This window comes from Poecilia mexicana, unplaced genomic scaffold (assembly GCF_051168715.1).
Source record: "Poecilia mexicana isolate PSO_F unplaced genomic scaffold, ASM5116871v1 scaffold_16, whole genome shotgun sequence".
Taxonomy (NCBI): Eukaryota; Metazoa; Chordata; class Actinopteri; order Cyprinodontiformes; family Poeciliidae; genus Poecilia; species Poecilia mexicana.
The window spans coordinates 17,152,609-17,174,379 of NW_028263385.1; the positions used below are offsets into that span (position 1 = coordinate 17,152,609).

Genomic DNA, 21,771 nt, shown 5'->3' on the forward strand with positions numbered 1-21,771 from the left:
ACACTAAACATCCAGAATCAACATCCAAGGTAAGACATGACAAACTTTACATAGTGGGACAGTTTTGAGGTATGATCTCACAAACAAAATGGTCTATGATTCTCTACGAGAATTTTTATGACTTATTCAAGCGGAAAGCTTGAATTATTATTTTATTATTTTATTATTATTTTATTATTTTTGCCAACTACTGCAAGTATCATCACTGTTCATTTCTGGACCTTTTTTTTGTTTTGTTCTTTGTATCAGATGCTGTTCTTTCTGCTGTTGGTGACATCATGTGCTGCCATTCCTCAAAGTAAAAAACAAAAAAACATTTTTGTTGCTTTCTTAAAATAATACACATTAAAGGTTTATATGAGAGCAAGTTTCTCGGATGAGGCTTGCTCTAACTCCTATGTGGGTATAAGACGACACATGAAGACATTTCTAAACCTTTTGAAAAACAAATGGTAAAATTGTGTCTTGCCTGTTCAGTAACAAAAACATTTAGGTTTTATGTTTCAGATTTGCCCTGTGAGCTAACATTTAGGTCAGCTAGCTGGTTGACTTGACCATTCCAGCATGGAGTTGATTTAAAAAAAAAATCCTGAAATAAACTCATGAGATAACGTCATATGAAATCACTCACATGATTCTTTTCCATCTAACCAGAGGTAGTTTCTGGTTTGGACTTTGGTTTGGTTTTTGATCCATAATAAACGCAAAAGGTTTGTGCTTCCAATCTAATAAAATGCTTGATTAGAAGTAAAGTTGACTGTCCAGATGTTTTATATCATCTATAGCAAAGTTTAAGTAGGTCAGTACATTGCTAGGATCTGTTGTCACTAGTTATTTCCCACTGGGAAAGTCAGAAAATACATTTCAGACTAAGTTCTGTTCAGTTAAACATCACTTTTATGTGATGTTTAGCAATATTGCTCTGAAAGTTGTGCTTAACTTTTGCTTTTCAAAGGACTGCCACAGAAAATCATTAAGTCATTTCAAATATCTTACTTATAGTTTATATTTTCTCTTTTATTTTCACACCATGTCAATGAGAAGATAGGTTTAGCAGTCTTGATGTAATCACAAATTTATATTTTCTGGTAAAAAATACTTTTTTGGCAAAAAATAAATGAAATAGTTAAACATATGTTTTCAGAGTGTTAGAAGAAGATAAATGCTGATGAGAAAATGTAAATGGTTCCAGTTCAAAGGGGTTAAACTGCTGTATAGCTTTCAATGCAACTCACACAAGTTAGTATCATTAAAATGAAAATATTTAAAAGGTAAACAAATCTACAACAAGATGGATTTAACAAATATCAGGAGATGTTGTCACTTCAGCTATGAGCTTAAAAAATAATTTTCAGGAGAAAAATAAGTTAATCGGAACCATAAACTTTTATTTTGGAAAGTATTCATCACTTTAAATACATTTTGAAAAACATTGTATTTATTTAAATGTATTCATTATATCATTTGTTTTAAAGATCTTCAAGGGAAGATGTTCACCTTCCCAGAAGAATCCAACACAGCAAATGTCAGGTTGACGACATCAAAACAAGATTTCAATGCTGTGACTGTCTGTTTCAGGTGATTATCGAAATAAAACTATCTACAGAGAGCATGAATGTCTAGAACTTAAACAAAATTCTTCATGTCTTTTGCCTCAATGCAGGTTCCTCACAGACCTCTCAAGAGAATTTACTTTTTTCTCTTTGAGCGTACCCTCTTTTTACAATGGTGTTATATTTAAAAATGAAGTAGGTTCATTTCAAATGTGTGTCAACGGCAAACAAGCATATTTTAGAGGACTGGACTTCAAGCTGAACAAATGGCAGTCGCTCTGTGGAACATGGGAAGCTGCATCAGGTTTGGCACAACTGTGGCTGAATGGACAGCCTTCAAGCAGGAGGTTAAGCAGTAAATCCAATATCAGCGGACCAATTACAATCACTCTAGGACAGGTGCGTTTTTAACGTTTTAGATTTTAAAGACTAAAAAGGTTTTGCTGATTATACACCCTGCACTGGATGCTTCCAATTATTTTGCTGCTTTTTCATATTCAATTGACTGTAAAGACAAAGACTGAAATCCATCCCTTCCTTATACTTCAATGAAAATCAAAAATATTTTGGTCAGGATAGAGAGTCTTGATATGTATATCCTACACAACTTGTATGTTTGTAGAATACCCAATTTCTGTAATTGTGCTGTTTGACTATTGTGTTTATTTTTCTTACAGTATCCCGAACCATATAGAGGTGGTTTTTTTAACGGAATACAATTTGTCGGCATGATGTCAGATCTCCACATGTGGGATTCCAAGCTTCTGCCCTGTGAGATCCAGAAATACATGAATCAAGGTGGCTTCACAACAGGAAATGTGTTGGACTGGAGTTCACTGGAATTCGAGATTACAGGAATGGTGCTGATCGAGAATAAACTGGAAACTTGTCAGTCATCTCTTCTTTGAATTTATATAACACACAATAATTGGTAAATTGTGTGTTATGTTCAAGAAATATGTTATGAAGCAAAAAAATTATATTCTGTTGATAGAATAATTTAATCATCATAATTAGACTAATTCTTACCTTTCTGATCATTAATTCAATCAGTTTATTTCCTTGATTTAACAAATTTCATCATTAATTTATAAATACATTCTCTTACGATTCTTACTCTACATGAGTGGAAAGGGAGCGGGGAGAAAAAAAAAATCTTGCAGAAACCTGCCCCTTTCTCAATCATTACAAAATAAATGTTCATATTAACTAATGGATAAATTGTTGCCACTTCTTTCTTAGATCTTTTCTTAGATTGGTTATTTCCTTTTAACTTCTTCCAGTTTCTTTTTAAAGTCTGTTTGGCTGTGAAAACAACAGTTTGACCTCAGTCACAATAAATAAGTATAGATTTTGCTATAATTTTTATTTTCTTGGGATTTGTGTAATACTGTTTTCAAATTTTACCCCAGAATCAACGCTGAACCATTTTACAAGAAAGTACTTTGGGATTAAACTTGTAACTCAGTACTATATAACATTTTAAGCTCATGGTGTATTTGTGTAATTGTACTAACTTAGAAGATGGATGTTCAAAATGCTGATCATTTTCATTTAAAAAAAATAAATCTTCCGACTAAATAATAATAAAACAATACATTTGTTGCTTCTTTCTTGAATGACAAGTTTCCCCTGAAACCTAAAATATAGTATACACTTGAATTATGACACGGCTTAGGATTGAATACCTAAATATTAAGACACCTTTATACTTAATAAAGACAAACTGGAAAAGGTGCTCACATCAGTATTATTTGATAGTAATTCTGTATTTAGAAAATATATATTTAAAAAAATATATTAGGAATTGTAATACTCACAAACTAAAAATATATTTTCTGTCAGTATGTAAAACATTTACTAGAGAAAAGATACAATGTAATTCACATATATCCATAAAGTTCATTCTAAAGTAGCAGCGTTTCATTTGCCCCAACATCATCTGGAGTTCCCCCACAACTTTTCCTTTTAGTCTCTTTATAATTAGCAGCCTCTCCTTCTTGTTGCCTGGTTCAAATGTTCTTTATCGTGACTTTAACTTAATAAAGCCATTCTTCCCATTTGGTAAAGCAACTTTGTCTAAATACGGCAGGACAGCTATACACAATAAAATGAAATGAGCTGTACCAACTTAATTGAATTGCTTCAATTGGTAAAAAGTAATTCAATTAAGTTTTTCAAACTTAATTTATTCATTTTAACCAACTCAAGTTAACTTACTAAACTGCGTTCCACCTAACTCAATTTATTATGACCATCCAGTTCAATTCATTAAGTTCATCCAACTCAATTTATTAAGTTTTTTTTAACTGAATTTATCAAGTTTATCCAAATATATACATACAGTGCCTTGCAAAAGTATATGACTTCCTTGAACTTTTTAACCTGTTGCAGCTTTTCAGGCTTCAAACATAAAGATCTAAAATTTTAATAATTTTTTTATATTTTTTTTAAATTATAAAAAAATACATAAAAATATTTTTAAAGAATCAAATTATTTTGTGAAGAATCAACAACAAGTGGGACACAATGGTGAGGTGGAATGAAATTTATTGGACATTTTAAACTTATACCAAATAAAAAACTGCAAAGTGGAGCGTGCAATATTATTTGGGCCCTATACTTTCAGGGTTATAACCCTAAACCACATAAAGCACGCTGGACAATACAGGATCTGTCCCTGCTCAAGCTTGTCCAATAATCCAATGTTTATTTATTTTTTCTCCCTTACAGGAACAGGACAGGCATGGTGGATTCTTTGAGAGCAGGCAGTCTTTTGTCGGCACGATGACCGACGTCCACATGTGGGACTCTGTCCTTTCTCCCTGTGAGATTAAGAGCTAAATGGATAATCTGAATTTCAATCCAGGGAATGTGCTGAACTGGAAGGCATTGGAATTTAATACTACTGGAAAAGCACTGATAGAAGATAACCAAATGAAACAAAACACTGTCAAAGATGTACTTCAAACTGGAAAATGTTTATTCTAAATAAATGCAGCTTGCAAAATTACATTTTCTGGTCCCTTTTTTCTTCCTTTGGATAAAACTAGATAAACTAGATTTCAAGCTATTTGAACAGGGCAAATGGTAATCATTTACAATGAGAAATAAATGCTCTTATCTAAGGGCAATTTATACGGAAGCGCATTGCTATCACGCAGGAAAAAAAAAATTCGAGCGCTATCACGTTATAACGTGATACGTATCTAAACGTGATAGTATCTCGTTATAACGTGTTATGTATGTTAAAACGTGATATTTATCTTGTTAAAACGTGATATGTATCTCGTTAAAACATGATAATTTTATGACCAGGAAGTGGCGGTATTATGCTAGGCTAGTACAGTGGCTTACATGAATTGGTCAGGTTTCCTTTCATGTTTGGTCTACAACATGTAGAGATACGGATGCTGCTTTGCACTGTGGTTAAAACCATTAACAGCATGCCTACTCTGAGCAGGATCCTAAACAGAACGGGACTGCACAGAAGGAAACGTCAGTCCGGTCCTCTAGCTGTAGCGGCGTTCCTGACTGTCTGGATCGAAGCTCAAATTGGCTTCCGATTGTAGCTTCTGATTCGGTAAATGGCTAAAGGGAGATTATAACGGAGGCTCAGACGTATTTGATGAACAGTTTCTGTTCAGATTTTTTTTAACAGTACACTTGCTGAACAACGGCAACGGCTGTTCGTAACCAAGCAACCGAAATCAACAGAAGGCTCGATAGTGGCAAAAGACAAAACTAGATCCTGTTAAGCATTCTTCAAAATAAAAGACTTCCTCTCTCCAAAATAAATCATAAATCAGCAAAAGCTGAATGTCCTCCTTTAAGCGTCCTGAGAAACAATCACCTAATGATCCTGATTCATAAATCTCTACTCAGCTTGGCTCCAGCATACTTAAACTTTCTTTTACATAGATCTGTTAATTCCCATTCTTTACGTTTTAACAATATTTTTCTTTTGAATGTCCCACTTTTCTGAACTGAAAAAGGGAAGCAAGCTTTAGTGTGATTGCTCCTACAGCCTGGAATCAGCTCCAGTCTGAAATAAAGATGTCAAAACTGGTTCCACTGGACTTATTTCGAGCAATTCTTAAAAACAGACGAGATTCTATTAAACAGTGTCACTGTTTTTAAATTCTTTTCTACTGTTTTACACTTCTGCATATGTATTAATTAATTTTATTTTGTAACCAGGTTGCTGTGTGTTGCAGACTTCTACCCAGGTCCCTCTTGAAAATAAGATAAGATGTGTATCTCAACGGGGTTTACCTGGAAAAAATAAAAGAAATAAAATAAAAAATAAATTATAATATTTGTCAAATATTGGTCAAAGATTTTTAATATTTGTCGACAAACAAGGAGCAAAGAAGAGACACCTCTCCTTTACCATATAGGTGACTTAAAATAATGTCTTCTAATGAAGACAAAGAGGGTAGATAAAGATTATTGTGTTGCTTTGATAAAATAAAACTCTGAACTTGAAGATAGTTATAGAAATATTTTGTAGGAATATCATGTTTGTTTTTAATTTCTTCAAGTTACATAAATACCTTCCCTGGAAAAAGATCAGACACTTTAGCTATATCCTTAGCAGTTTAAATCCTGCTCTACATGGATGAACATTACATCAGATAGTTGTTGCATTTCTCCCAAATAATCAAGTGTTTTTTGCCAGATCATCATTGTATTTTTCAGAAATGGGTATTTTGTTTGCTTAATTAACCTTTTCCTGCCTGATGAGTACATGTACAAGTCTATAGCAATAGAGATCCAGTGGGACACAATAGTAACCCATGCTGGGGGCTGTCTGGCAGTAAAGTAAAACATTGCTGCCCTGATCTGGGTTGAAATAACATAATAGGTTTGATAATTGTTAACACCCTCTGTCATATGGCAGATATAAGAGAAACAGTTTCAATCTCGGGCGTTTACCATTTAAGTGAAGTTGGAAAAAGTTATATTTAGCTCCTTAAAGAAGAAGGGGAGTGTGGAAATTGAAACTGATTGGAAAACATATAAGAATTTTGGCAATATTGTAATTTTTATAATATTGATGTGACCAATTAAGGAGATGGGCATCTTTAACTATTAAACTTTTAAAGCTAACATACTTAGACACTTCTGACCTGGAATAGATTATTCATCTCTGATGCTACGTTGCATCACTATAAATCGGAATCTGAAAAGTTGTTGGCATTATTATCCCAGCTGATGGATCCTTGTAAGCCACACAAAAAGGCAGGTGCTCTAGGACAAAAAAGTGAAAGAAAACAGAAGGTTAAAATAATAACAAATATTGTAAATGTGATAGGAGTTTATTTCTAATGCACTCCAGATGCAAAAATATTTTTAAATCTCTCATTACTGAGGTTTCAATTCAGATAAAGATTTCACAAATCACAAACTAGGTTTGAAATATTCTGCCATTAGCGTAGATTAGAATAATCTACTCCAGATCTGAAGTGTCAATGTATGTTCGTTTTTAAAGCAGAATAAATGATTTCTCAACATTTATATGTTAAATATAATTTCCATGATTAGTTATTTATTTACAATCATATGTCAAGTCATATGTTAAGTATAATTTACATGATTATTATTCACCGAATTTAACTTGACTGTACACAATTCCAAAAGGTGACGTGAAAAATAATTAAATTCAAAGCTTTATGTATGATTTATTTTGGAGAGAGGAAGTATTTTATTTTGACGAATGCTTAACAGGATCTAGTTTTGTCTTTTGCCACTATCGAGCCTTCTGTTGATTTCGGTTGCTTGGTTACGAACAGCCGTTGCCGTTGTTCAGCAAGTGTACCGTTAAAAAAAATCTGAACAGAAACTGTTCATCAAATACGTCTGAGCCTCCGTTATAATCTCCCTTTAGCCATTTCCCGAATCAGAAGCTACAATCGGAAGCCAACTTGAGCTTCGATCCAGACAGTCAGGAACGCCGCTACAGCTAGAGGACGGGACTGACGTTTCCTTCGGTGCAGTCCCGTTCTGTTTAGGATCCTGCTCAGAGTAGGCATGCTGTTAATGGTTTTAACCACAGTGCAAAGCAGCATCCGTATCTCTACATGTTGTAGACCAAACATGAAAGGAAACCTGACCAATTCATGTAAGCCACTGTACTAGCCTAGCATAATACCGCCACTTCCTGGTCATAAAATTATCATGTTTTAACGAGATACATAACACATTTTAACGAGATACATAACACATTTTAACGAGATACGTATCACGTTTTAACGAGATACGTATCACGTTTTAACGAGATACTATCACGTTTTCACGAGATACTATCACGTTTTAACAAGATACGTATCACGTTATAACGTGATAGCGCTAGAATTTTTTTCCCCCTGCGTGATAGCAATGCGCTTCCGTAAATTTAAGATGTTAACCTAACAGTCGTGTTTTGGGAATATGGGAAGAAGGCAGAAGATGAGTGAACCCGCACATGCAGCCACATTTAAAACATTTAAAATTCATGAATTTAGACCTTTGGCTGACTGAAAATCAAATCAGAGTCATTGCTGCAAAGTAACGATGCTGACTGTCGGTCCACCAGGTGCAGTAAAAGTTTTAAACATGACTAAGCAACATCTGGTCAGATAGTAAATTTAAATACATTTTCTTTGGTAAAGAAAAAAAAAACAACAAATAAAGAAAAACACAGGAATCACAGTGGTCAAAGATATTTGGATGATGACATTCAACAATAAGAAATAATTGAATTAACAGAAGGAATAAATCAGAACAAGAAGATGAAATAAATACAAAATGCAAAGAACAAGTCCAAAATTCAAATAAGAAACTGAACTAGCAGAGGTAATAAAGTAGAACAAGGAAAAATAATGAAAATAAGAAATCAATACAAGGAAACAAAAGAGGCAAAAGTCCAAATTGATAAGGCATCACAACAAAACAAGAAAGTAATTGCTGCATCTCTTCCATTAAACTGGAAAAAAGATAACTCTGCAATTCATTAACTTAGATAAGCAAAATGAGTAAAAACAATGCGACAAAAAACAACAACAACAAAAAATAAAACTGAAATATTCAGACATATGAGAAATATGACATGTAATTCCTTTGGTAAAATGCTATTTAATTTAACTGATGTTGTTCACAAGGTCTTTCTAAATAAATTAAATAATATCCTCTATGTACTGCTAACTTACATAGAAGGTAGGTCAGATAGGGCGGGGATACCAAGGAAAGCAATAAAATATGATTATTCTACCAACAGCTACAGTATAAAAGTGACAGTCGGATAGTTTCACACACATCAAGAATCAGGATCCAAGGTAAGAATTGACGAAATTTACATAGCTACAAAAAGGACTAAGGATTCATGACAACTATGGTGAGTGGACAGCTTGAATAAGTCATTATTTTTATTGAGAGTATCATCACTGTTAATATTTTATGACCTGTATGGTGTTTTCTTGTATCAGATGCTGCTCTTTCTGCTGTTGGTGGCATCATGTGCTGCCATTCCTCAAAGTAAGAAAAAACACTTGTTGCTTTTTGACAATATAATAATATAGATTAAAGGTTTATATGATAGCAAATTAAGTAGTTTTTCTAACTCCTATGCACATATACAATGGAACATGAAGACTTTTTTTTATTATTTTCTATCCCTAATAAATAAAAAAATAAAATAAAACAATTGTTGGTAAAATTGTGTTGCTGTCTCTTCAGTTAACAAGATTTAGCTTTTATGTTTCAGATTTGCCAGTAAGCAAACATGTAGGTCATCTAGCTGGTTGACTTGATCATTCCAGCTAAGAGTACATATTTTTTACAAACCTGAAATAAAATTGTGAGTTAATTTCATATGAAAACACTCACAGGAGTCTTTTCCATCTAAACAGTGCTAGTGCCTGGTTTGGACTTTGGCTGAGTTTTTGATCTGTAATAAACTAGAATAATAAAATAATGGTGTGCTTTGACTGTAATAAAATGCTGGATTAGCCATAGAAAAACAAAGGCTGACTGTCCTGACCTTCTTGCTGTGTATCATGATATCACGTGAGTTCAAGTAGGTCATGAGTTGATAAGAACTGTGGTCACAACTGATTATTTCCCACTGGATCCATAAACAACATTTCACACTCAGTTCTTCAAACACTGTTAGGTGCTGTTCAACAATTTGGTCTGAAAGTTGTGCTTCGCTTTTTTAACTTTAGAGTTAAGCAAATTAGGATTGTTAAGTGATTTCAACTATGTTGTCTTAGGCTCACTGCAAAGTCTGGTGTACTCTTAGAGTGATATTGTCTTTCTCTGTTTCTCAAATATTTTCTCTAAAATATTTTGAGTTCACATTGTGTCTCATTGAAATAATGTGAGTGATCTGCCTTCTCCTTAACATCATGTCAATGAGAAGGCAGATCTTGACAAAACTGCATTGATTTAATCTAGTTGATGAAATAACAGATTTGTATGTTATGGTATTTCTTTTTTTTTTTTTTCAAAAATAAATGAAATAGTAAAATAGATGTTTTCAGAGTGAATTGTCAAAGGGTTAAAGTGCTGTGTAACTTTCAGTGTGACTCACACAAGTTACTATAATTTAAAAAATAAAAAATGAAAGGTTAACAAATCTACAAGTTAAATTTACTCAGTGTAACATCATAGCAAATATGAGGAGATGTTGTCAGAAACAAGTTCAGCAATGATATTAAAGCCTAATTTCCAAGTGGAAACTAATTTAAACAGAACTATGAATATTTTATTTTTGAAAGTATTCATAACTTTAAATGTTTTTAAAATAATGTTTTTAAATTTCTTTAATAACTCCTTCGTTTAAAAGATCTTTCAGGAAAGATGTTCACCTTCCCGCAAGAAACCAACACAGCACATGTTAGGTTGACATCAAGTCAAAATTTACAGGCTGTAACTGTCTGTTTGAGGTAAGAACTAACCTTGGAAATGCACTAAAACAAATAAAACTATCTACAGAGTGCATGAATGTCTACAGCTAAAACTAAATTCTTCATGTCTTTTGCCTCAAAACAGGTTCTTTACAGACCTCAAAAGACATCACTCTCTTTTCTCGTTGGCTCTACCCTCTTTTGATAACGCCTTTTTGTTGTTCAAATCGGCCAACTTAGATTCTTTTCAAATGTATGTAAGGAGCACGGCCGCAAATTTTGAAGGACTGGACTTCAAGCTGAACAAGTGGCAATCAGTTTGTGCAACATGGGATGCTGCATCAGGTTTGGCCCAACTGTGGGTGGATGGAAAGCCTTCAAGCAGGAAATTTACCAGCTCTGGATCCAATATCAATGGACCAATTATTATTGCTTTGGGACAGGTGCGTTTTTAAACACTGTAAATATAGAAATATTAATACATTATGAAAAATATCCCAAATTGTATCAAGTTTATGATTCAATCAAAGTTAGTCACATATTAAAATTGGTGGTGGCTTAGCTTAAACTAACCTAAGAGTGAGCTTGAAGGCGGCTGTGTGCAAACTTGTTAAGCAGAGATTTATGGAAACAAACTCTGGGAAAAACAGTTTCAATCTGAAATACCCAACTTAATTAGGTACACATAGTTTTTAATAACTCATACAATAAGCAAAGGCATACTTGAGCTAATCTGCCCCACTTAAAAAATGTTGTGTCAGAATTTTATATTCATGGCTTATTGGAGACGTGCAGCATAACTAAAACCTGCTCAGCCAACTGTAGCTTCATTGCTGCATCGAAGTCGCTACAACTTCATTGTAGTAATATTTTGAATTACATATCATCTTTAATCTATTCTTATTACTTTAATTTTCTGATTTTAGGGCTTCAAATATTTTCTGTTTCATCAATGATGGATGAATCTATTCCTTATTCTACTTTAGTCAGGGCACAAAGTATTGACATGTATGTTTAATTAAACCTGTGAATCACATTAATTCCCCCGAAAATGTTTATAGAATGCCGTCTCTTGCAGCTTGCAGGGCTGTAGGTGCTTGTGAGTTTACAGTTTGATTATTGTGTTTTCTTCTCTGATTACAGGAACAAGATTCACATGGTGGTGGTTTTGATGCCAAACAATCATTTGTCGGCATGATGTCAGATCTCCATATGTGGGATTACAAGCTTTCACCCTGTGAGATCCGGAAATACACGAATGGCCGTGGCTACGCAAATGGAAATGTGTTGAACTGGAATTCACTGGAATTCCAGATTATAGGAAGGGTGCTGATCGAGAATCAACAGAATACTTGTCAGTAAATCCTAATTTCTACAAATTTATATAGTGCACAATAATTGGTCACTTGTATGACATGAACACAATTTACTCTGTTCTTTATATTCCAACATCATAAATATGTTTAATTCATTACACTAATCATTTTGTCATATGTTGTCAAAAACTTGAATACTGTTTTTTTTATTATTATTATTTTACGCTAGATTCAATGCTGAACATTTTACAAAAAAAAACTTTTCGATTAAACTTGTAACTGAATATAGAATCATTAAGAGCTGATGATGTCTTGTTTTGTTTTGTTCTAAATACTTCCAAGACAGGTGTTCAAAAATCTGATAATTTTCATTAAAATAGTCCAACTATAAAAGAATTAAGAACTGTGAGTTTGAGAACTGAACTACGAATGTCTAGATATATGTTTTTTGTCAGTATGTAAAACGTGAAGTAGAGAAAAAATAAATGCAATTCTCAGATATCCATGAAGTTAGTAGGAGGGTTTCATATGAGAGGCCCCAACATTAGCTGGGGCCATTGTTCCCCTTTTGTAACAGTTTTTATACATATATATATACATATTATGTATTATATGGGGGAGAAAATCATGACTTCTTTACAAGTTGTCAATGTCCGAAAAGGCACAGATGTAAATAGTTTTCAAGAAACCTGCTTTCAATGTCTGTTTTTTAATCTGACAATAAAACTCATAAAAACTCCGGAAATCCCCGTGTAGTGACTTGTGGCATCGGTCAGGTTTTTTGTGGTGGTGCACTATTTGACCTGTAGTGCTGCAGAGACAACTGGATCACTTCCAGATTTGGATGGCGAGCCCAGCCCAAAGGATCGAATGCGCCCGTATTTTGTGACCCGGTGACAGGAAGGACTAAAAATATTGGGTTATTTTCTTTTCTTTTTTTCTTTTTTTTTTTTTTCCAAATGCGTGCAAATTTGGTTTATTTGTGAACGTGGATGGACAGTGTTATATTAAGTTCTGCTCTTTCCTCGTAGACACTGTGTGCTCTCCTCTGTTTTTGCTCACACCTGGGCTGCCACAAATTCAGAATCTTCTGATCAAGCCCAACATCCCTTATAAGTGTGTAGTGTTAGTATTAGTGATTGAAGTAACTTAACCTTCCTGCCATACCCTAACTATCAAGGGTATTTGAAGTAACCTTTCTTGTGGGTTACACATAGGATGCTTCAAATTGACTTTCTGCTTTTTAATATTCAATTCACCAAAAATACAAGGCTTGAAATCCTCATCTCTATACTTGAATGGAAAACAAAATCATTCTGGTGAGAATACAAAGTTTTTATAGGTATGGCCAATAAAACTTGTATGTTTGTAGAAAACCCAGTTTCTGTTATTGTGCTGTTTGATTATTGTATCTATTTTACAACAGTGTTTATTTTTTGTACAAGATCAAGATTCATATGCTGGTGGTTTTGATGCCAAACAATCACTTGTCGGCATGATGTCAGATCTCCATATGTGGGATTACAAGCTTTCACCCTGTGAGATCCAGAAATACACAAATGACGGTGACTACACAAAAGGAAATGTGTTGAACTGGAATTCACTGGAATTCCAGATTATAGAAACGGTGCTCATAGAGAACAACCTGAAAATTGTCAATAAATCAGATTTTTTTTATTTATATATCACACAATAGCTGATAAAATATATGTTGTTTAATTCATAACTCTAATTCATACCTTTCTGATAATACAATCAATCAATCAATCAATCAATCAATCAATCAATCAATCAATCAATCAATCAATCAGTTTATTCACTTGATTTAACACATTTCATCATTAATTTACAAATACATTCTTTTACAACGCTTACTGTACTCGAGTTGAAAGGGAGCAGGAAGAAGAAAAATCTTGTATTAACCTGCATCTCTTTCAATAATTACAAAATAAACTTTCATTCTGTCACTTGTAGTCAAAAACTTGAATACCATTTTCAAATTTTACCCCAGAATCAACGTTGAACCGTTTTACAAGAAAGTACTTTTTGATAAAACTTGCAACTAAGAATTATAGGTCATTTTCAGCTCATGATGTATTTGTTTGTGTTACTATACTAACTTTGAAGATGATGCTGATCATTTTCATTTAAAAAAATTAATCTTCCCACTACGTAATTAAGAATTGTGTTGCAGGTTTGACTCCAGTCTACTGACCTTGGCTGCATGGTTTCTTTGAAAAACTAAAATAACATGTTAAAGATGCATTTAATATAATTTAATTTCCAGCTATATTTTAAGTACATTGTGAGTGATAATATAATTTTGGATATTTCAATTTTTTAGTTTGGAACTGGTTAGTTTGAGCTGGTTTACTGTAGAATTAAGTCAAAGAGATTTGAATTATTTATAATACAAAGATAAATGATTAAAGTAAGAGTGACTTAAATGTGTCATGTTAAACACAGTTAATGAATGAAATTTTTAAAACTCAGTAAATTGAGATGGATAAACTTAATTAATTGATTTGGATAATCATAATATACTGCATTGAGTAGGTCAGATGTAGGATACAAAACTGGCATTGAACTCAATTGTTAAATAAAGTCAAAATGAAAAGTTCCTTTAGGTTAAAGATTTGAAAGTTTTGAGTTAAATGAACACAAAAAAGTAAGTAAGTTTGTTCTGGGGCCACACCATTAACATACACGAGGCTCAGTTTTAGGCCCTATTTGTTTATTTTACAGTCATTGCCTCCTAGTCAGATTTTTGTGAAACTCAATCTTTGTTTCATTGCTTTGCATATTTATATGCCCCTAAAGATGCTAAATGAAGAAAAAAAATATCTGGACAGGTTCATGGATGGAAATATGTTTTTCTACCCATGAACTGAATCATGGATGGATCTAAATTTCCTTCACCTACATAATAAAACTTAAGTCATAATATTTGGTCAAAACATTCTTACTGAAAATCTAAATTAGACTCTTAGGCATTTAGCTCCATTCTGTCTGACTTTTGTTAGGAATCTTAGTGTTATTTTTGATTGCTGTTTAAAATTATACAAACAAGTTAATTCAGTTGTTAAATCAAGTTTTTTTTTCCACCTCTGGCTTTTAGCAAATGTAAAGTCTTATTTTTGTTTTAATGATTTCAAAGTAATCATTTATGCCTTTATTACAAGTACTTTATTGACTGGATTATTGCTATGCCTTCATTATTTAGGATTAATCATTAATACAGTGTCTTCAAGTTATCCAAAATACAGCAGCTCAAATTCTTACGGTATAAGGCCAAAACTGGTCTCTTTACATTGTCTGCCAGTTTTGTATTGGATAGATTTTAATAAGACCATTTTAACAGTTTAAATCACTTCTTAAAATGTAATTTGCTTTTTCATTGGCATTCATTAGAAGTCTGGCACCATTACTTTTCTGTTATAATGTACACCGACTACATAGGGGGCACATGTCCTGGATCTTACTGCTGACTGAAGAACTGTATCTTTGAAGAAAGTTTGAGGCCTCAGAGCTTCAGCTGCACTGAGGCACTGAGGAAAACCAGATGATAGAAAACAAGATATTTATTCATTGGAAAAGTGATAAGAACTTTTCCAGTGTCTATTCACCTGCAGGAATGTGAATAGACACTGGAAAAGTACTGGCACTCAATGAAACTACAAACATTGGGAAAGGAGTAAAACAGATCAAATAACAAAATCCAAAAACACAAAGAGCAGAAGACAAGACCAAGGAACCGTAGAACAGATCAACACATTTCTGTTAAGCAGTAATCAGAAACACAAGCATAAATAACAATGCATATAAAACTTGACACTCAGATAGATACCCAGGACATTAAACAGAATATGGCAGAGATCTTCTCTGTCTGTTTTTGAAGATGATAAGATAGCACCTTAAAACTACCATGAGCCATTGCTTATAAATGGCAAATACACATGTACATCAGGTGTATTTGCCTGACGTACAGGTATACCTTCCTAAAGACGTTTAATGGTCTTGCTGAAAATGTGCTATCTAAATAAAATTCCCTTACCTTACCTGGTTCTTACATGCAATTTGCTCAATATACATTTTCTTCTGTTGCAGTGGAATTGTGTGCCCTGTCTTTATTTGATTTATTTCTCATTTTCTGCATACACATGGAAAGGAGAAACATTTCTAGCTCCTGACTTTATAGCAGTTAGATTTTGCAACTCATATCAAGTTGAATACTAAACCAAGCAGCAAGAAAACACTTCAAGCTCTTTTTATTGGGAGCTAAAAGTGCACTTTCAAAGTGATGTATCTTCATGTGCTAAATGGCTAGACATGCAAAACTTTACAATTCTTACATCTAATCGAATGACTTAATGATCCAGATTTTACCATAATGTCCATTCATGTATTTTATTTTTATTTTTTTCTGAGATCCCAATTAGCATCAGCAGCATGCTGCATCCGCTAGGTCAGTTTACATAAAAAGACAGATTACATTTACAAAGAAATCATATTGAAATGAAGTATTAAAATAACACATTTTGTCTTATGCTATGATGCTGTCATACGTACGGCTCATACATTTATTATCCCATCTCTAACTTCAATAAACACATATGTATCAGTCTAATAAAAGTATTTACATACATCATGTGCATGCTGTACAATTTCATCTGATGTCATTGACAAGCTCAGTCTGAATTATAATAGTGAATATGTAGGTTTGCTGAATATATATTAACTCCCTTTTTACTGTATCCTTGGTATCTTCAAATAATTAAAGTCACTTAAAGAAGTCTGTCCTGGCAGTGATTGCGCTCCTCCTTATGGCTGCTGAGTCCAATTGTAGCGCTATAGTAAAACATCAACATCAGCACACATGTTCAGTAAGAAAACAGACGTTGGATACTTCAGTGGCAACTTTATACAAAAGTATAAAGTTTCTCAAAATAGTTTCTCAGTCCCTGTGAACAATCATATCAGAAAAAAGATATTTCTTATATATGTTGGTGCAATGACAAGATTTACATATGAGTCCTCTGAACTTTAGCAGTGCAACTGAGTTAACCTTCTGGTTAAGTTAATAAAAGCAATTCTGTAACTGATCCATGAGTGTAGCTGCCTACAGCTAAAGTGAGGAATTCGAGTATTTGATTTTTGAAATGAATTATGTTCATGAATCTTCAGACGATTCAATTGTCTTGTGATTGGCTTCAGCCCTAAGAAATAAGCATTTTTCTTATTTATTTTGTTGTTAAAAGTATCAAGTTGATTTTTTTTTTGTATCTACAAGTCTGATTTCACCCACGACTTGGTAACATTAACCTTTGTGAAAGACACATTGAGTGCAACTACATCAACAACAAAATCATGCAGTTAAAGAAAATGGGATCAGTTGGATCCTCAGAAGGTCAATGCTGGTATGAGTGGGTGTTTTTGAATGATCACACAGAAGGATCTCTCAGCAAATAGTTCATCTTGAATATATGCATTGGAAATTGTTGCTCTTCTCATCTCAACATTAAAAGTTAACTCCATTTTACAGTTTCTTTTTTTTTCGTTTGTGCTGAACACAGTCACAACTGAAGGGGTTGTGATATTCTACTATAAATTTGTCAATGCATTTGTCTGCCCATTTCTGTGTATCACTGAAAAACACACTTTCACAAAATACCCAGAGGGAATTTCTTTAAATCTAGTTCACTCTTGCTCACAGATGAGCTGATTAGAATTGCTGGTCAAGAGTCAAATTCACTGACAGGTTTCTGGGCTATTCAAGACTTTACATGGTAATTATGACAAGATTTTCCTCACAAGGGCCTAATAAGGTGCTAAAATGAAGTGAGCAGGAGATGTATCTCAGCAGGAGACAACGTGCTTAGCATGTAAAGAGCTTGAAATTCCTGATTCCAGCAACCTCTTTGTCAGAAACATGGCTCAAACAGAAGACATGTCGTTAAGTTTGTTTTGCGTGGGACATTTACCTTGAGCCATAGAGCAGTACTTTGATGGGAAATGTTTGGTTTGGATGTAATATTCAGCAGACTATTACAGTATAAAGAAACTGTGCTAATAGTCCTAAAATACCAAAAGATAGGCATAGACTTTCAAAGATTATTTCAGACTAATACTCCAATATATATCTCCAATTGGAAAAAAAACTTGATAGCTGGCTGCAACGTAATTAGATATGATCTGTGGGGGAAAAAAACACAAGATCTACTGGAAAAGTCAAAGAACAAGTTTTGATAATATCAAAGAAGTTTTGAATGGGTGTGGCAGTGGGTGTAGGGTAAAACACATGACCCATGTACAAAGAGAGACCTCAGTCCTCAACGCGGACATCATGGGTTCAAGTCTGACCCTGTTGACTTTTGCAACGTGTGTTCGCCCTTAAATAAGCCACTATTTTAAACTAGAGGCCTAGTGTCAAATAAAGGTCACTAGAGCCACAAAAATAGAAAAAAGAAAGATGTTTTGATAAAAAACAGTTCGTTTGGATCTTAAGATAATCAGCCTTGGTGCTCGTCACCGCCTGTCAAAAGAAAGCAGAGAAAATAAGTGAATGCCTAATATAATTGTTTAAGCAGGCACCGAGTTATTACACCTTATCTGATGCACCAAGTATCAGTTCTTAAATAGCCGTGTCAGAAGAAACATTCTGTGGTTGTAGAAAATATATTAATCTATTTCAGGGATATATCAAGCAAAGAAAATGCCCAAGAAGATTTCTGATACGGCTGAAGTTAGATTAAGAACAGGCAGACATTATTATCAGAGCTTTTCCGGTCTCTACAAACCATCTCTTCAATGTGATGTGTGCAGCTGCAACAGAGAAACGTTAGAGGAGTTTGAAAGAGCTTGAAAATAATTTCAGGTCATAAACAAACTCCCAGGCTGTAGGAAATGTAGGGTGGGTAAATAATCTGGAGCAGTTCTTCAACAGGTTTGATCAGACGCTCACACATTCTCCAGCCCAGTTCCCCTGGATACAAACTCTCCAATCCTCCACTGCAGCATGACTGGAAGCCCAGTCGTTCAAAACTCGTGTCAGTGTGGTAATCCAACAATATCCATTCCAATCTAGCATGTTTTTAGACTGTGGTGGACTGGCAACCTGTCTGAGGTGCATACTCGGCTTCTTGACCGCAGTGACAGCTGGATAAGGACACCAGCCCCATCTGCTTACTACCAGGGTAACCAGGTACAGATGCTGGCTGGCAAGATGGATGGATGGATGGATGGATGGATGGATGGATGGATGGATGGATGGATGGATGGATGGATGGATGGATGGATGGATGGATGGATGGATGGATGGATGGATGGATGGATGGATGGATGGATGGATGGATGGATGGATGGATGAGCACCATGCTTGCCTAAGCTGTAAATGCCTGAAGAGAAAAGTCTAATTCTTTTGAAGTTATCTAGATTCTTATTTTTGCTGCCAGCCCAACTACGTTGGACTACAGACTCAGTCAATAAATTAGATTATTTAAGATTTATTTCAGAAGCTCAGTTCAAATATGTTTAAAAGCTACTCTCAATCTGACAAACGAGCCACATCAGGACACATATTGTAACTTATTGCATGTGACTGTGGCAGTTATTTAAAATAACGCATTTCTCAACAGACTGAACTCTTCAATGTTGGATGTGTAACCTTGCACAAACTACTGCTCCGGCAACAGTGTAGCCTACTTGCAAGTTTCAAGGGACCTTCACGATAAATTAGGCTGCCCAGAGAGGGGCTGCAGCAGTAACACTTCTCACCTCACACACCTCTCTTTTGACATTCCCGCTGAATCAATTAAGCACCCTGTGCTGCCTGGGAACTCAGAAAAAGCCCCTTGTGATCATGAAACAGCTTCCTGATGTAATGGAGGGCAACATTTATCTCAGCTGACTGAGATTGAGACTACTGTAGGTCTATTTCAGCAGACACCAAGAAGCACTTTCTTGAGATTCAGTTTGCATACAATGATATTCTGGGCCATAATGCATTAAATCCTGCAATAAACTGAAAACCCTCAAAATGCACGGCTGAAGCTTTGTTCTGAATACTAAGGTTACCCATTTGTTTCAGAACATCTTGCATACTTTCTATGTTTGTTTAAATGTTGTTTGAAAAAACAGAAACAGAAATCGTCTCTGTACAAACCCAAAGTTTTTTCTTGAAGACTTTCTTTCTTTCTAAAATCTACTAATTCACAGCTAACCCAGTCATGGTTGTTCAGCGTGTTGAAAGAAAACATTTTTGAAGCACAAGAATGTGGAGTTGAAAAATTGTTTGGTTATATTATCACCTTACTCTTACATTTGAACCTTGTTTACAAAAAATTTAACAAAAATAAGTGTTTGGTGCTTTGCTCACAATGTTCTAAACTAAGTTCATCAATTAAGATTTGCTGCTAGTTTACTTTACATGTGCAATTTTGTGCTAAAATAACTATTTTAATAAAAATTATGTAACTAGTTTCATCAAAAAATCTCAAATGATTTTACAAAACTTTCACTTTTGCTTTTGACACTTTTAGTCAACATATATTTTCACATTTCACAGACATATCTTCATTAACCCTTCATTAAATGTTGTCCATGCTGCTTAAATTCATACAGAGCTGAATATGAATGTTCCTTGAAGGTTTTACAAATTTGTCAGGCTTCTAACATACACACATTATAAAAATAACGTGTGTATGTGAGCTTGTGTCACAGTGTTTCTGCATGTCGCCACATTGTAATTCTTTCCCAAGGACATATTAGAAGACTTTATCTAAGGCGCTGACACACACATACTCACTCGCGCACAAACGAAGCAGATAGCTTCCTGACACCAGGAAGTAGGCCAATATCAACAGCAGTTTCCTCGGTAATGAGAGAATAAAACAATGTGAGAGGGTGTGAGGGACTACAGATTGTGTGCACTGATAATATTTTCTAGATGCAAGATAACAAGATGTCTGAGTAAAAGGGGTGCTGTGGGCATAAATGAAGAGGAAAAATTCTTCTTACTCCAGACTTTGCACCCTTAACAACAGATACTCTCTGTTCCTGCCTCTCCTCTTCTACCTCTGAGTCATTAGCCTTGGACCAACTCTCGTCTACAAGCCATGTTGTACTTTTTTTTATCAGTCGATAATCTTTCGTTTATCCGGTCCCAAGACTCCCCCTCCTCTCCAACACACACACACGATGTGCCCCACTACATCTATTTCTGTCAACTTGAATGCGCTAGGCCAGTGGTGTCCAAAGTCGATCCAAGTTCAGCATCCTGCATGTTTTAGCTCTGTACCAGCTGGTAGTAACAACCTAGAACATGTCAGTGATCTACTGAGGCCTTTAAATTAGCCATCATTTGATCCAAGTGTGTTGAACCAGGGAGAGAACTGAAACATGCATGACGACCCTCAAGGATCGTCTTTGGACACCACTGCAGTTGGTGCAAAGTGTAGGTAGACAGAGCAGCGCAGCACCGCAAGCATCATGTCTTCTTTCCACTCCTTCATCAGACAGACCTCTGCCCTGGTGACGAGGCAGGTAGCCATCCAGGTAGCCATCCAGGTAACAAGCAAAAGCAGTGTGTTTTTCCTCCCACACCTTGCATGTGTTGGAGTTCATTCAATTTTGTCTCTGTGCTCCACCAGGTTCGTTAACCAGTTTCAGCACCCGACCAGAATTTACCCTTCAGTGTAAATTACCTTAAGAAATAATGAGATTTGGTTATATTTAAAAACAGGCTTTAATGATCAAATATTACAAGCCATGCATGTCATTCAAATGGAACAGATACAGAGTTACATTCACCATCCAGCGCTGGGTGTCACTTAGCAAACCTTAGGGATGCGACCAAGTGAGGCTGAGATTGAAGCGCAAGTTTATTCTTCTCTGCAATCTGTACCCTGCCTAAAGGGTAGTATAATCATTTTCATCTGTTTACGTATGACTGGCAGCAGTCACACATAAACATGGTTATGGAAGCTGCAGCGGTTGAGTGTAAGCAGATAGAAGATG

General features: G+C 34.7%; 2 protein-coding genes across 2 annotated transcripts; both read left to right on the forward strand.

The window, feature by feature from the left end:
• Window positions 1-3,148, forward strand: LOC106928462 (serum amyloid P-component-like). The gene is made up of 4 exons (XM_088014136.1): window positions 1-298; window positions 1,476-1,578; window positions 1,664-1,952; window positions 2,231-3,148. Exons 1-4 carry the CDS (start codon window positions 118-120, stop codon window positions 2,459-2,461), a joined length of 804 nt encoding a protein of 267 aa, XP_087870262.1. The 5' UTR covers window positions 1-117; the 3' UTR covers window positions 2,462-3,148.
• Window positions 3,149-7,924: 4,776 nt separating this feature from the next.
• LOC106928461 (serum amyloid P-component-like) lies at window positions 7,925-11,846 on the forward strand. Its single transcript, XM_088013777.1, has 4 exons — window positions 7,925-9,068; window positions 10,381-10,480; window positions 10,587-10,884; window positions 11,585-11,846. Exons 1-4 carry the CDS (start codon window positions 9,020-9,022, stop codon window positions 11,801-11,803), a joined length of 666 nt encoding a protein of 221 aa, XP_087869903.1. The 5' UTR covers window positions 7,925-9,019; the 3' UTR covers window positions 11,804-11,846.
• Window positions 11,847-21,771: the final 9,925 nt, after the last annotated feature.